A 16,197-nucleotide genomic window follows, 5' to 3' on the forward strand; every position below is an offset into this window, starting at 1 on the left:
AAGTAGGCTACACTAGCTGACCAGCAAGCCCATGAGATCCTCCTGTCTCCATCTCCCCTACAATGGGATTCAAAGTGTATGCTACAATAGCCAGCTTTTAAAATTTTATTTTGTTTTTGAATATTTTATTTTTCTTTATTTATTTGAGAGACAGAAAGAGGCAGCGAGAGAGAGAATGCGTGCACCATGGCCTCCAGCCAGTTGTAAATGAGCTCCAGATGCATGTGCCACCTTGGGGGTCTGGCTTATGTGGGTCCTGGGAAATGGAACCTGAGTCCTTTGACTTTGGAGGCAAGCACCTTAACTGCTAAGCCATCTCTCTAGCCTAATGCCAGCTTAAAAAAAAATTTTTTTTTCAAATTTTTTGAGGTAGGATTTCACTGTAGCCAGGCTGACCTGGAATTCACTATGTAGTCTCAGGGTGGCCTCAAACTCATGGTGATCCTCCTACCTCTGCCTCCTGAGTGCTGGGATTAAAGGTGTGTGCCACCCTGCCTGGCTTCCCAGCTTTTTCATATGGGTTGTGGACATCACACTCATAATTGTTAAGCAAGCATTTTATTTATGGCGCTTTCTTCCTAGCTAAAGGAGTGCTGGCAGCCTAGGCCAGTCCTAACTGGTGGAGTAGGTCCCTGCCAGGCTGACTAGGACCCAGTGGGCATAAGAGCACAGGGTCCCTTGAGGCTCTGCTCTGCCATACAGAAAACCCACCCACTATTTCTGACCTTGGAGGGAATAGATTTACTCAGTTCTCCCCTTGGATCATTTCTGGGAACCTCTCCTGCTGCAGAACCAGGAGTCCTTATGTTGTTACTTACACTTTTCTCAAGGGGAACATGTCTTGGAATTGACAATGACATTGTTTCTTCCTGCCTCTAGTGTAGCCACATTCCTACCCTGTCTGTGGGCGGATCTCCTAGCTGGATATGTGGGTGGTTGGGAAGCAATGGGGAAAACCAGCCACAAGGAGGCTAGGCACACAGGGCATATGTGGGTACTTGGCACCCAGCAAACTGGGAAGAGCTCCTAGTTGGGTTATAGTGACACTTGTCCCTGCTGCTTTTAGTCCCTGCAGAACCTGCATTTCCCAGAGCAGCCAGCTCCATGTACTTTTTGGCCAATCCTTGGGACTCTTCATGAGCTCAGGGGATTACAGGAGACCTATGAGCAACTAGAACGGCTTCTTAGCCTTGAGAAGGGGCCTCACCGCGACTAACTGCTCGGGGTATTTTTTTTTCTTTTTTGTCTTAGCATTTGATAGCATTAAGGGTCTTACAAGTTTTCCACAGGAAAATATAGAGGTGTCATTTTCCCTTAGAAAGCAGGTGCACATGCCCTGTATTTTAACAAAAGGATGTAAAAGTGTAAATGTTCATATCATTAAGTTCAAAGCCTGGCCCATCTGGTGGTAAAAAAAAAAAAAAAAAAAAAGAAAGAAAGAAAAAAAAAGAAAGAAAGAAAGGGAAAGAATGAGTCTAAGGCTGGAGAGATGGTTTAGTGGTTAAGATGCTTGCCTGCAAAGCCAAAAGATATCAGTTCGTAAGTCAGATGCACAAAGTGATACACGTGTCTGGAGTTCACTTGCAGTGGCTGGAGGCCCTGGTGCACCCATTCTGCCTCCCTCTCTCAAATAAATAAATAAAAATATTTTTTAAAGTAAATAAATAAAAATGAGTCTTAACTTTTTTAAACTAAGCATTTGTATTTTTTGTATTGTTAAACTAAAAAAGGCTTTCATATTTCTATCAGAAGGAGTGGCCTGGGCCTCAGTGAGAAATAACAGTTCCCAGCTTTGGGAGGTTTTGTACCAACTCTCAGGAGGCATGGCATCTAATGGCTCTGAACTCTGATTCCAGTACAATTTTCCAGGCTCCGAACAGCTGACCCAAGGCATTCCTGTCAAGTCGTAAAAGTTTACGGAGTCATCTGGTTGTTGGTGATGGTAAGGGGATGTGGGCACGGGACACCAGTGGCCGCTTCTTCCTGAGCTCCTGAGATGCTCGGGCTCCGGCTGGTCGGAGGTGTGCAGGCATGCACTGCTTCTCAGAAGATGGAGGACATCGGCTCGCCGAGTCAGTGGGAAATCTGGGATTAGTTGAGGCCTGTTCTGGCCTTAGCAAAAGCTGCTGTTGTTCCCTCAACCCCTGTCTTGTCCCATTCCTGATGCTGACTCCCCATTTTTGAAACTATGGCTCACTGTGTGGCCTACACTGGTCTTGAACTCACTATGTGGCTGTGGCCTCAAACTCGCAACGAGACTCTTGCTGTGGCCTCCTGAGCACTGGTGTTGCAGGTATATACCACCACACACAGGTCCCTAGACCCTTTTACACCGACATCCCCCTTGTCTGTCTCCTCCTCCTCCACTGGTAAGACTTAGCTGCTGCCTTGCTCGCTCGAGTACCACCTTCTGGCTGGAGGGCACCCAAACTGTTCCTTGGCAAGTCCACTTTCTCATCTGTCCACTGGGAACATTAGAGGGTCTTTTGGTCTCATCACTGTGACAGCCTACCTTCCACCCAGGTAGCAAGAGAGTTACAGGCCTCATGGCATCAGCTAGATGGCCAGCCCGAGGGACAACCACAGAGAGCAAGCATGAAGATCCTTCTGGGCAGGACGTGGGCACCCCCTCTCAGCAAAGACAGAGTTCAGCAGAGAGGAAAAATCAGTGCACTTGGAACATTGGAGACTTCCACACTGTCAGGGTCAGGAGGGCTTCAAAGAATCGCTGGGTTTCATTCCCAAGAGAAAACAACTGAGGCCCAGAGCACAGACGTTAAGAGGGGCTTGCCCTTCCCCACATGGAAAGTGAGTGAGCGGAAAAGAGAAGCATCTGAGGCTTCAGGGGAACCCCACAGCCATGTTCCCCTTCCTCAGAATGAAAGGAGGGCTTTCACATCTGTGGCCCAGCACCTCCTGCCCTCCAGCCCGGGCCAGTATAATTGACCACCTGGCCAGCAGGCACCAGCAACATTAGGACGTTTGACTGTGAATCAAAAAAGGTCAGTTTTGAAGGATCTAAGCATAGCTACATGTTAGAGATGGTTCCGTTCCAACTGGCCCATGCCAGGAAAGGGGGTACGCCAGGTTGTCAGCCCAGGGACCTGAGAGGCCTTGTCAGTGGTGACTAGGATTGTTGCTAACTCAGCAGTGACCAGGACTACCTGGCCAGCTCAGTGGCAGTACTCCCGCTCGATGCTTGCCATCAGTTCCTCTTCGGAGTAGTCATAGGAGATGGCTGACTGCCCCTCGGGCTTCTTGTGGCTGTTGCCTGGGGCTCTGTGGGAGAGAAACACAGACACAGGCAGATGTTCCCTTCAAACTCGTCTCTCTACTGGTACCTATGATGGTCTCTAATGGGTCCCTTCTAATCACAAACTGAAAGCCTCTGTTCTGGGAGCACCTGAATTTTCTTCCCACCCAACATACATAGGCATGACCACCTGGCCTATTCTCTGCCTTCATCTCCCCAAATTATCCATGAAGACCTACGGTACAGTGAAGGAGGACTCTGAGTTCAAACCCAAACACTGCCACTTAGAGTTGCCATCTTTGGTGAATCACCTGCATCTCTCAGCATCTATTTTTGCCCTTTTCATTCTAAGGTATTAAAAAAAAAAAAAGAAAGATGGATGAGGCTGGAAAGATTGTTCAGTAGTTAAACAGGCTTGCTTGCAAAGCCTGACAAACCTGGTTTGATTCTCCCATATCCACATAAAGCCAGATGCACAAAGTGGAGCATGTATCTGGAGTTGATTTGCAGTGGCAGGAGGGCCTGGTGTGCCCACAGTCACTCTCTGCTTCTTTTTCTCTGTCTCTCTCAAATAAATAAATAAATAATTTTTTTGTAGATGCATGGATAGATTGACATGGGATCTTGGCACTGTCAGCCTTTGCTCATTGGGAGCTAGAAGCACCATGTCCATGTGCCAGCTCACCTCCCACACCAGTACCTTCTGGATGTCATGGAAGCTATTGCCAAGAGCAGACAGCCACTTTCATGACCCATCAGACAGCATAGCTGAGATCTGGTCCCTGAGAAAAGCTCCTCTTCCTGCTGCAAGAGCTCAGAGCAGCTTCACTGGCCGGGACCCCATCTGTATGTTTGCCCTTCCAGGATCCCTGGACTTTATTTAGACACCTGAGTGGTTCTGGCTGCCCACAGTTGTTGCCTCGTGTGGGCTTGGCATATGACCACCTCCGGCATCCTTGCAGGATGGAGTCCTGGATGCTCAGCGCAGGCTGCGGAGGCCTGGCTGGGCTGAAGCTACGACTCTAAGGATAGGGCCCTTGAAGGAGAGGCCTCCAGACTGCAACTACCAACAGGGTCCGAGCGACACAGGCCAAAGGCTGCCCACAGCCAGGTATGGATGGCGAGATGGCAACCTTCCACCTGCCAGACAGAGACTGCTGTGCAAGAGGAAGAACGTGCAGTGGCAATACCACCAACCAGCCAGAGAGCAGGGGCAAGCTACTTCCTGATTACTGCCTGGTTCCCTGCCTGTTGGTTCAAGGTGACAGGCTAGACATCTCTGAAGTCCCTCTGATGCTCAGAGAGAAGTATTCAGAGATCTGTCTGCTTCTCCCAAGACTCAGGGTGTGAGAGTCCTGAGCATAGGTCCTTGAGGAGCATAGCATAAGTTTCATAGGAAGGAAGACTCCAGATATTCCAGGGTAGGGACACTACCATGCCAGAAATGGCATGCACCCATGGCAAAGCTGGGTATCATATTTATTGAGCACCTTGTACATGAGAGGGTTTTTTTTTTTGTTGTTGTTGTTGTTGTGTTGTTTTGTTTCGAGGTCAGGTCTCACTCTAGCCCAGCCTGACCTGGAATTTACTATGTAGTCTCAGGCCTCGAATTCACAGCGATCCTCCTACCTCTGCCTCCCAAGTGCTAGGATTAAAGGCATGAGCATGTTTTAAACAGCATGCATTATCACATTAAGGTATGCAGAGTTCCTAACCTGCTGCTTAGTCTTTTTAAAAATACTTTTATTTATTTGAGAGAGAGAGAGAGAGAATGGGCATACCAAGGCCTCTTGCCACTTGAACTCCAGACATATGTGCCACTTGGTGCACCTGGCTTTATGTGGGTATTAGAGAATTGAACCTGGGCCACCAGGCTTTACAAGAAAGCATCTTTAACTACTGAGCCATCTCTTCAGCCCCATCTGCTGCTTACTCATTCTTATTTAATTTGTTTTGTTTTATTTTCAAGTAGAGTCTCCCTCTAGCCCAGGCTGACCCAGAATTCACTATGTAGTCCCAGGCTGGCTTCAAATTCACAGTGATCCTCCTACCTCTGCCTTCCCAGTGCTGGGATTAAAGAAGTGTGCCACCACGCCCGGCTTCATCTATCCATTGTTTGAGCTGGAATCTCTTACTGATACTGGCTGCTCTGTTTTTTTTTGTAAACCATGGTGATTCCCTGGTCTCAGCTCCCCTTTGTGGAACTGTGGAGAGAACCATGGCTTCTTGTATGTTAGGCAAGTACTCAACCACTGAGCTGTATCCTCAGACCCCTGAGGAATTTTAAAGGAAGAAAAGAGACCAGGTTCAGCCACTATTTTCTGGAGTTTTAGGAGCATTTTCCTGATGACTGTTCTGAAGCTACAAGTGGTGACTGTCACCTATTAGGTTATCCTGTCATTATGGTGAAAGGATGGTCATCACAGATGAAGCTGGTGGGCACAGCAAGACATCCGAATGTATTGGAATGAACTTGCAGGCTCAGACATGGCCCAGGATGATCCAGGTCATGACCATGGGTATGAGGAAGCTCTGAGCTGAGGCAGAAGACAAGGCCTCTGCAACTTCCCCTGCCCCCCTTTGAGGGCACAGCTCTGCATGCTCAAAGGAGTCTCAGGAGTCACTGAAGAACTAGAGTCCCTGGTAGATGTGTGCCCACCCATACTGTACTTACTCAGAGGCATGGCTGGCTTCCTTATGGCCTTCAGCCCTCTGCTCTTGTGGGGACACCTTGAGAAGGATGAGAAGAAAAGGCATCAAAAACACACCCCAAAACAAACCACGGTGCTTGCAGTAAAATACACACTATCTAAAATTTGCTGCCTCAACTACTTTCTTAAAAAAAATTTTAAGGAGTTTGCCTGCAAAGCCAAAGGACCCAGGTTTGATTCCCTAGGATCCATGTTAGCCAGATGCACAAGGGGGTGCAAGTGTCTGGAGTTCGTTTGCAGTGGCTGGAGGCCCTGATGCACCTATTCTGTCTCTCTTTCTCCCTCTTTCTCTGTCAAATAAATAAATAAAATATTTTTAAATTTTTTTGTTTTATGTTTATTCATTTATTTGAAAGTGACAGACAGAGAAAGAGGCAGAGAGAGAGAGAGAACAGGCACGCCAGGGCCTCCAGCCACTGCACACGAACTCCAGATGCGTGAGCCCCCCTTGTGCATCTGGCTAATGTGGGTCCTGGGGAATCGAGCCTCGAACAGGGGTCCTTAGGCTTCACAGACAAGTGCTTAACTGCTGAGCCATCTTTCCAGCCCTAAAATATATTTTTTTAAAAAAAAATTAATCTGGGCATGGTGATGCACGTCTGAGGCAGAGGTAGGAGGATCACTGAATTTGAGGCCACCCTGAGGCTATATAATGAGTTCCAAGTCAGCCTGAGCTAGAGTGAGACCTTACCTTGAAAAACCTAAATAAATAAATATTTAAGAGACAGAGAGATAAAGGGAGAAATAGAGACAGATACAGAGATAGATAGATGATAGATAGATGATAGATAGATAGATAGATAGATAGATAGATAGATAGATGATAGATAGGTAGGTAGATGATAGATAATGGGCACACTAGGGCCTCCTGCCCTGCACATGAACCCTCCAGACACACGTGCTACTTTGTGCATCTGGCTTTTCATGTATAATAGGGAATTGAACCCAGGCTATCAGGCACTGCAAGCAAGCCTTAACTGCTGACCAGCTCTCCAGCCCCTTAACTACATTGAAAGTGTGCCCTTCAGTGGCATTGAGTTCTTTCATGCTGTTCTGAAACCATCCCCACCATCCAGTCCTGGAACTCTGCATCTCGCTAACCTGAAAGTGTGTCCCCCCTATTAAACAGCAACTCCCTATGGTCCCCTGGTAGCCATGCTACTTTCTGTCTATGAATTTGGCTGCTCTGAGTGAGCAAAGGCACAGAATCATATAGCAGTTGTCTTTCAGTAACTGACATAGGTTCGTCTGTGTTGTAGCAGAATTTCTTTCTTTCTGAAGACTAAGTGACATCCTATCACATGAAGAGCCACATTTTCCTCTCCACCCACCCACTGATGGACACCAGGCTGTTCTGCTCACACGTATGGGGTGACGGTAATGCTGCTACAGGTGGGGGCTGCGCAAATCTCCTTGAGATCCTTTGGGGATATATGATGCTTCCTTCTCACACTGACTTTAATGGGCTTCCCTGCAGCTTGCAGGGACAGTTCAAGCCAGCTATCCTGCAGCCTTTTCTTTGTCTGAAGTCTTCTATTTGGACACCTGTTTTCCCTGGTTGGCTTGTGTTGGAGCCAGCGCTTGCTGTCACATGCATGGTTGCTTCTCCTGTCGTCAGCACTGTAAGGTTTGTTGCAGTTTCTGTGACCAGCAGGTGATGGAGACTCCGAGTCTGGCACCTGTATCACTGTTTCATCCTGCCTGTCTCTCTCCTCTGTGCCACAGAGGCATCTGCCAGCTGCTCACCGGAAGTCGCTGCAGCCCTCCAGGCAGCCACCATGATGGAACCCCACTGCGCATGTAGACTGCTCGCCTAGGACTGAATGCAGGAGAGCCACACCGTTGTAACTTCCCTGTGGGCCTTGGTTTGTTACATCTGATCAATTTTTACCCATTTCCCTCTCTGTACCTGTGGTTTGATGCATAGCACTTTCTCCGGCCAATTTGTTTAAACCTTGAACTTGACTTTCTCAGGTGGGAAATACATTAGCTCCCTCTTGGAACACGCAGCTGGCTCAAGCCAAAGAGCTTGAAGAAAAGGCAAGGACACAGCAGCCCCTGGTGGTGGATCCGTCCAGTACACAGGTGCCGGTCCCAGCCACTGGCTGCCTGCCCTCTATTCACACACATCTGGACCCAGGGAGCTGGGCTCAGCTCAGGCTGTGTGCTTGTGAGTGCGTGTGTTGCGGGTGAAAGAATTCATGTCACCCCTCGTGATCTCAGGGAGGCTTTGGAAAAACCAAAGCAGAGCTGAACAAGAGCAGAAAACAGTAGTTGAATATGATTTCTTAAGGCCTCCTCTCTTACAAGATGTGTGCAGGTGTGTGTGTGTGTGCACGCTCACGTGCAATAGCAGTAGTAGTAGCATTTTTTTTTTTTTGAGGTAGGGTCTCACTCTAGCCCAGGCTGACCCGGAATTCACTATGGAGTCTTAGGGTGGCCTTGAACTCACGCCTATCCTCCTACCTCTGCCTCCCAAGTGCTGGGACTAAGGGTGTGCACCACCATGCCCGGCCAGTAGTAGCATGTTTTTTAAAGAATATCCACTGCCTATTTTATTACCCAAACCTATTATATATTGCTTCCTCTCTGGAGAGTTCTCCCCTTGCCTCTTAATTGTAGCAGCTGTGCATACATGTTGTGCACATATTGATTACATATACAATTGACATTGGACAAACTGCAGATGGTTAAACACAATTTGGTAGGTTTTGAATATACACGTGTGTACATACATTCACACCCCTAAACCACAGGCACAAACAAGAAGCTAACCGAGCTCAGGCCCTCAAACCAGAAACCCCCTTGCAGCAGCTCCTCCTTCCCTAGTCACTTTGCCATATGGACTGGTGTGCACTTTCTAGGAGTCCAGAGAAATGAAATCACCAGCGTGGCCTCCTTGCCAACTGGCTTCTCTCACCTGGCACAATGTTGCTGCATACACCCCTCTTGTTCCCCCAAATAGAAGCACTTCACCTTCTTCTGCATGAGTTGTCTTTTTAAAATTTATTTTTAAATTTATTTAGTTATGAGATATTGGAAGAGATAGAATGAGAGAGAGAGAGAGAGAGAGAGAGAGAGAGAGAGAGAGGGAGGGAGGGAGGGAGGGAGGGAGGGAGGGAGGGAGAATGGGCAAACAAACTCCAGGTGCATGTGCCACCATGTGCATCTGGCCTATATAGGTTCTGGGAAATCAAACCTGGGTCCTTAGGCTTCACAAGCAAACTCCTTCACAAGTAAGCCATCTCTCCAGCCCATGTGTTGTCTTTTCTGGGTTGGTTTCTTGGGTTGGTTCCTTAGCCTTTTACTATGTTTTTTGTTAGTTTGGGTTTGTGTCATTGAAGCAGGGTCTCACTCTGGCCCAAACTGGAACTATGTAGTCCAGGCTGGCCTTGAACTCATGCTGGTCCTCCTACCTCAGTGTCCCAAGTGCTGGGATTATAGGTGTGCTCCGCCACACCTGGGTCTTACTCTTTTATGATTGAAAATTGAACACAAACAGTAGAAAAAAGGATCTAAGGGAGTGTTGCAGTCAGGTTCACATTGCTGGCAGAAACCACCTGACCAAGCAGCTTGTGTGTGTGGTGGTGGTGGGGGGGGAGGTTTATTTTAGTTTATAGACTTGAGGAGAAGCTCCACAATGGCAAGGGAAAACGATGACATGGTAGAGGGTGGACATCACCTCCTGGCCAACATCAGGTGGACAATAGGAACGGAAGAGTGTGCCAGACGCTGGCATGGGGACATGAGCTATAATACCCCTAATCCTGCCCCCAACAACTGCCTCCAGGAGGCCTTAATTCCCAAACCTCCATCATCTGGGGACCTAGCATTCAGAACACCTAAGGCTATGGGGGACACCTGAATCAAACCTCCACAAGGACCTCCTGGCAACTAATCCTCCAGTTTGCAGTTTTAGGATTTTGCCAGTCAGGCTTCGCTCCCCACCAGCAGAGGGCACTGCTTCCTCATCACCATCAGTGGTCTCTGGCTAAATTCTACTTGTGGCTTCCTGGACAGCAGAAAGCTGAGAGGTACAGGTGTATTGTGAGTGCTGGAGCCATTTTGCATTGCTCAGGTAACAAAGGTTTGATCCCAAAAAGGCTCTGAGACCCCTCTCACACAAACACGTACAGTACATTGTGAGACTGCCAACAAGGCCTAACCCTCAGGGAACAGTTTCCCAACCAGAGAATGCAAGCAAGGGAGTGTGAGAAGTCAAAGGCAAGCAGTTGGAAGAAAACAGATCGCCACACACTCAGGGAGTGCAGTCGCTTATTATCATCAAGTGCATTGGCCTGTCCTTTTTCTTTCTTTCTTTTTTTCAGAGGTAGGGTCTCACTCTAGCTCAGGCTGACCTGGAATTCACTCTGTAGTCCCAGGGTGGCCTTGAACTCATGGCAATCCTACCTCTGCCTCCTAAATACTGGGATTAAAGGCGTGCGCCACCATGCCTGACTCTGGCCTGTCCTTTTTGTGCCATTCCCCAGACCTCCAGAAACAGACAATCATGGAGGACTTCCCTCAAGGTCAGTTTGACCTTCAGACCCCAGCTGTACTCCCACTGACTGAGACATTGTGTGTGCAGTAATGACTGTCACCCCTCCTTCTGAAGTCCATTGTTTGTTTTATTTATTTGAGAAAGAGAGAGAGAGAGAATGGGTACACCATGGCCTTTAGCCACTGCAAATGAACTCCAGATGTGTGTGCCCCTTGTGCACATGTGTGACATTTGCGCTTGCATCACTGTGTGTCTGGCTTACGTGGGACTTGGAGATCCAAACATGGGTTCTTAGGCTTTACAGGCAAGCGCCTTAACCACTACAGGGAGAGAGAGAGAATGGGCATGCTAGGGCCTTTTGCCACTGCAAACAAACTCTGAATGCATGTGTCACTTTGTGCATCTGGCTTGAGGTAGGTGCTGAGGAACTGAACTGGGAATATCAGGCTTTGCAAGCACGCACCTTCAGCTGCTGAGCCATCTTCTAGCCCCTTGTCTCGAACTTTTATCCTCCTGTCTCTACCTCTCAAGTGCTGGGATCAGCGGTGTGCCCCTTGTCAGCTCCGAAGCACTTTCCTCCCTTTTTCCATGGCTGGAAAGCTGCTGGTTCTGTAGAGACTGCTCTGGTGCTAATGCGTATCACTGGGTGTTAGATGGCTCATTTTATTAAGCAATAGTTCAGTGATTGACAGAGGTGCTATTGCACCCTTAGAAACTACAAACTAGGGCCAGGCATGGCGGCACACGCCTTTAATCCCAGCACTCAGGAGACAGAATTGCCATGAGTTCGGGGCCACCCTGAGACTACAAAGTGAATTCCAGGTCAGCCTAGCATGAGACCCTACCTCGAAAAACCAAAACCAAATAAACAAACAAACTACAAACTAGGGCTGGAGAGATTGTTTCACAAGGAAGTGAAGATTGCTAATCTTCACAAAGAAGGTTCAATTCTCCAGTACCCACATAAGCCAGATGCACAAAGTGGTGCATGTAGCTGGAGGTTTTTTGAGGTAGGGTCTTGCTGTAGTCCAGGCTGACCTGGAATTCACTATGTAGTCTCAGAGTGGCCTCAGATACACAGCAATCATCCCCTACCTCTGCCTTCTAGGTGCTGGGATTAAAGGCGTACACCACCATGCCTGGCCATAAAAATATTTTTAAAAAATTACAAGCACCCACTATCTTCCTCTGGCTTCCACATGTCTACACATGGGGCATGTTCACCTGCACACAACATGTGCATACATCATGCACATGGTCCACTCATACCATACCACACATGCACAAAAGAGGAACAAAACATAAAAATTTGGTTAAATGGTTTTTTAAAAAACCACCAGTTCTAACCCTTGGGTTTTTCTCACTTAACCTTCCTACCCTAAATACTTTTGAAGTTTCAAGTACCTCCTGAAAGCACTGTTGATTTTAAAGTTCCACTAAGTCAGGCACTCAGGAGGCAGAGGTAGGGTTGCCATGAGTTTGAGTCTACCCTGAGACTACAGAGTGAATTCCGGGTCATCCTGGGCTAGAGTAAGATCCTACCTTGAAAGAACAAAGTTCCACCAGTTTTGGAAAAGGATTTCTGCCTTGGGCACCCCTATCTACTTAGACATGAGGTTGAAAAGTAGTCCAGAACAGTGACATGAGAGGGAGTGGTCTAGTGAGTTAAAGAATACAAGTTTGGCAGGGAATGGAGGTACACACCCTTAATCCCAGCACTTGAGAGGCGGAGGTAGGAAGATTGCCGTGAGTTCGAGGCCACCCTGAGACTACACAGTGATTTCCAGATCAGCCCTGAGCTATAGTGAGACCATACCTCAAAAAAAAAAAAAAAAAAAAAAAAGAGCCAAGCTTGGTGGCACATGCCTTTAATCCCGGCACTCAGGAGGCAGAGGCAGGAGGATTGCTATGCATTTGAGGCCAGCCTGAGACTACAAAGTGAATTCCAGGCGAGCCTGTGCTACAGCAAGGCACTACCTCAAAAAACAAAAACAAAAACAAAAGAACAGATGTTTGGGCTAGGGGGGATGCATTTACAGTTAAAGGCACTTGCTTGCAAAGCCTGTCAGCCTGGGTTCAATTCCGTAGTACCCACGTAAAGCTGGATACAAAGTGGCATATGCATCTCTGACCCAAAGCACCTATGATAAACAATGGGAAGTGGAGCTGGGAGAATCCAGAGCTTGTGGGCAGCTAGTCTGATGTTCCTCTGCAGTCTGAAAGTCCATTTGCAGTGGCAAGAATCCCCGTCTCAAAGAAGGTGGAGCACAGACACCTCAAGTTATCCTGTGGCCTCTACAAGCACACTGTGACAAGTGTATGTTCACACACACACACACACAAATGAGTGAAGATGGACTTAATACATGTCTGAGACCCAAGTGCTCATTAAAATATTACCTACAACTATATCTTTTTAAAAATATTTTTAAAGATTTATTTATTTGAGACAGAGAGAGGGAGAGAGAGAGTGTGTGAGAATGGGAGTGCCATGGCATCTAGCCACTGCAAACGATGCATGTGCTCCTCCCCCCATGTGCATCTATGAGGGACCTGGAGAATCAAACTAGGCTCCTTGGGCTTTGGAGGCATGCCCCTTAACCACTAAGCCATCTCTCCAGCCCTACAACTATATCTTGAATAATGTCAAGTGGAATATAATATGCAGAATGATAACTCAAGAGTATGCATAATCAGTCTCTAAAACACTCTAATCAGAAGTGGTTGTAGCCAGGTGTGGTGGTGCATACCTTTAATCCCAGCACTTGGGAGGCAGAGGTAGGAGGATCTCTGTGAGTTCAAGGCCACCCTGAAACTACAGAGTGAATTTCAGGCCAGCCAAGACTATAGCAAGATCCTACCTCGAAAAACAACAACAAAAAAAGTGGTTGTAAGCGCAGCACGTGTCACCGTGCATCTGGATTTACATGGGTATTGGGAGAATTAAATTCAGGTCGTTCCCCTTTCCAGGCAAGCTCCTTAACCTCTGAGCCTTCTCTCCAACCCCCATGATACTCCTCAAGAGTGCAAGATGGAAGAAAATCCATTCTTGCTGTTTTCCTTTCATTTTCATTTCTGAAGTTTCCCAATCACTTGAAAAATGAACACTGAAAAATTGCTTCTTGCTAGCCGGGCGTGGTGGCGCACACCCGGTACTCTTGGGAGGATTGCCAAGAGTTCGAGGCCACCCGGAGATTACACAGTGAACTCCAGGTCAGCCTGAGCTACAGTGAGACAATACCTCGAAAACACAAAACAAAACAAAACAAAACAAAAATGCTTCTTGCTATGTCAAAATCTCCCCCAGCCTCTCAAGAGCTTGGTTAGTTTTAGTGATACAGCAGCCGGAGAGGAAGCCTGTTATATAATTCAGTTCTGCCCACTACAGCTCATTTACCCCTTTCTAAAGTCTTGGCAGGACAGCCGCGGAGGCGGGGCGGGGCGGGGCGAGCCCGGCGGGCTGCGGGCTGAGCCGGCCCCTCTCCCCCTCCCAGCCACTTCAGGATGCTCCGGCCTAGCAGCGGCCCAGGGAAACGGTCCCTTTGCCTCTGGCTTTGGCGGCGCCGAGACCGAGGCCGTGCTCGGGCCTCCTCCTGCAGTCTCCGCCCACAGCCGGGAGCTGCTGCGATCCCGTCTGGTCATCAGCTTGGCTGGTGCAAAAACTTGCCAAAGCCGAGCCTCGTTTTCATTTTTTTTTTTTTTTCTAGAACAGCAGGGCTGTTGTTACAAGTGTTCTGAAAGGGAGCTAAAGAGATGCAACATCATCTTAAAAACAGCCTGAGATACTGGAACTGCCCGACCCACTCGGCAGAGCTCCGGATGCACCCGACCCCGGCAGGGTGATGTCTGAACCACTTTGGCAGGCGGTCCCGCCACTCAGCGCCCCCTCCCACCTGGCCGCAAGGACGCCGCGCTAGGAGGGCAGCCCGGGAAGTTGGAAGACCGCCCTAGAGGCCGAGTTTCCGCACAGGTGTCTTCCCTCCGCAGGTCGCCCCGAAACTGCAAAGAGTGGGCCAGCACCCGGGGCGAGGGCGGACGGGAGAGCACTCGGGGGTGCGAGGGAGAGAGCCGGAGCCCGGGGGTCTCGATGGGGAGACGCAGCCTCAGCGGGAGAGATCCAAGGTGAGCCTGCGGAGGGGCGCGCCGGGGCCGCGGGCGTCTCCCGGGCCGCGGAGGAGGTCGGTGCGCCCGCGGCTCAAACTCACCGCGCCCGACGCGGGGCCGGGCCGGGCCGGAGCGCGCGGGGCCGGCTCCCGGGGACACCAGGCCGCCGACTCGGCCAGCAGCTGGTCCAGCAGGCGTAGAGTCTCCTCGCGGCCGTCGGCGGGCGCCGCGGGGCCGGCGTCCCGGCGGGCGCTCTCCGGCGTCGCCGCCGCCTCCGGGGCTCGGGCGGCTGGCTCCCCCTCCGGGGCTGCGGCTGCGGCTGCGGCTCCGGGCCGCTCCGGGAGGCTGTCGGGGCTGCGCCGCCGCCGCCCCCTCGCCGCCCGGCCGCTCCGGCTGCTGCCGCTGCCCATGGTCGCCGTCCGGAGCGCGCAGGCGGGCGGCGGGGCGGGGCCGGGCGGGGCGGGAACGCGGCGGAAAGGGGGGGGGGGAGGGAGGACGGGGGACCTCAGAAGTGGGGGCCACGGAATGGGGGCGGCGGGGAAGAGAGGTGGAGAGGGAGAGCTGGGGCGCTTCGGGGGTGCAAGCGCGGGGAGCAGGTGGGGGAGGTGGGGAGAGCCTCAAGGAGTGGGACAGGAGTCGTACCGAGGGGAGGGGTGCGGGGAGGGAAAGATGGGGGCAGTTGGAGGGAACCTCGCACGCCGGGAGGGGGTCCCGCTGGTGGGGGGCATCCGGAGTAGGGGCCAGTGGGGGAGGCAGATGGGGAGGATAAGTCTGGGGTGAGTGGTTAGCGGCGCTGCTGGGGGACGGGGAGGTCCGGGGTGGGGAGGGGGTAGTCTAGGTCTAGGGAGAGGTGAGATCGGAGAGAGGCGAGGGCACTACAGGAGGGCGCGTCCCCGGGCGAGGATGCGAAGTGGGACCCGGGATGGGGAGAGGGCACGGCGTGGGAGGGGCGAGGATGCTGGGTGGACGACGGCTGCCCGGGTCGCCCGCCCGCTTGCCAGAGGAGGCCGGGGCACCGCAGGGTCGGGGCCGGGTCGCTGCCAGGAGCAGGCTCTTACCTTCTGGTTGCTGGAAGAACTGCTAAGGCTCAGACCTCGGCTTGTGCCTTCATGGGACCGGTCAGGGAAATGTCTGGGCGAGACGCGGCGGGAGAGGACCAGATTTAGACTGGAACCCCGGGCTCAGAAAAGGGAGCCCTGTTAATTCACCTGTCAGAGCCTCGGATCCCTCCAAGGTTAGACTAGGAAGCAGGGCAATAGAAAATCCTCTGCGGGTTTAGTAACAGGATGACTTCGCTAGGTTTCACACTCAGTGCTGTCACCCTGGCCCCCTCCCCAGACAGACAGATCTCAGAGCGGTGTGGAGGGTGGACACGCAATGAGGATCAAAATCCAGCCTTGCCCCTCTCCTGCCCCATCCTGAGATCCAGTGTGAATTCAGAGCCTCATGGAAGAAAACCCCTAAACAGTAATCGCTTTGGGGAAACAAAATTAATTTAAATAAAGGAAAAAAAGAAAACAGCAACCTTGGGTGGGGGGAAGAGTGGGTTCTGGTCTTAATTTGAGCCTTTAGCCCCTGGTTGAAACTGAACAAAGCTTTATTGTTCAGTGAACCATCCCCATCTAACA

At 50.4% G+C, this 16,197-nt stretch overlaps 1 protein-coding gene across 1 annotated transcript; it reads right to left on the reverse strand.

The window, feature by feature from the left end:
• Positions 1 to 1,640: 1,640 nt before the first annotated feature.
• Positions 1,641 to 14,979, reverse strand: Cys1 (cystin 1). The gene is made up of 4 exons (XM_045149513.1): positions 14,671 to 14,979; positions 5,928 to 5,983; positions 3,165 to 3,279; positions 1,641 to 2,068 (listed from the first exon to the last, which is right to left on the reverse strand). Exons 1-3 carry the CDS (start codon positions 14,977 to 14,979, stop codon positions 3,174 to 3,176), a joined length of 471 nt encoding a protein of 156 aa, XP_045005448.1. The 3' UTR covers positions 1,641 to 2,068; positions 3,165 to 3,173.
• Positions 14,980 to 16,197: the final 1,218 nt, after the last annotated feature.

Source organism: Jaculus jaculus, chromosome 5 (assembly GCF_020740685.1).
Source record: "Jaculus jaculus isolate mJacJac1 chromosome 5, mJacJac1.mat.Y.cur, whole genome shotgun sequence".
NCBI lineage: Eukaryota > Metazoa > Chordata > Mammalia > Rodentia > Dipodidae > Jaculus > Jaculus jaculus.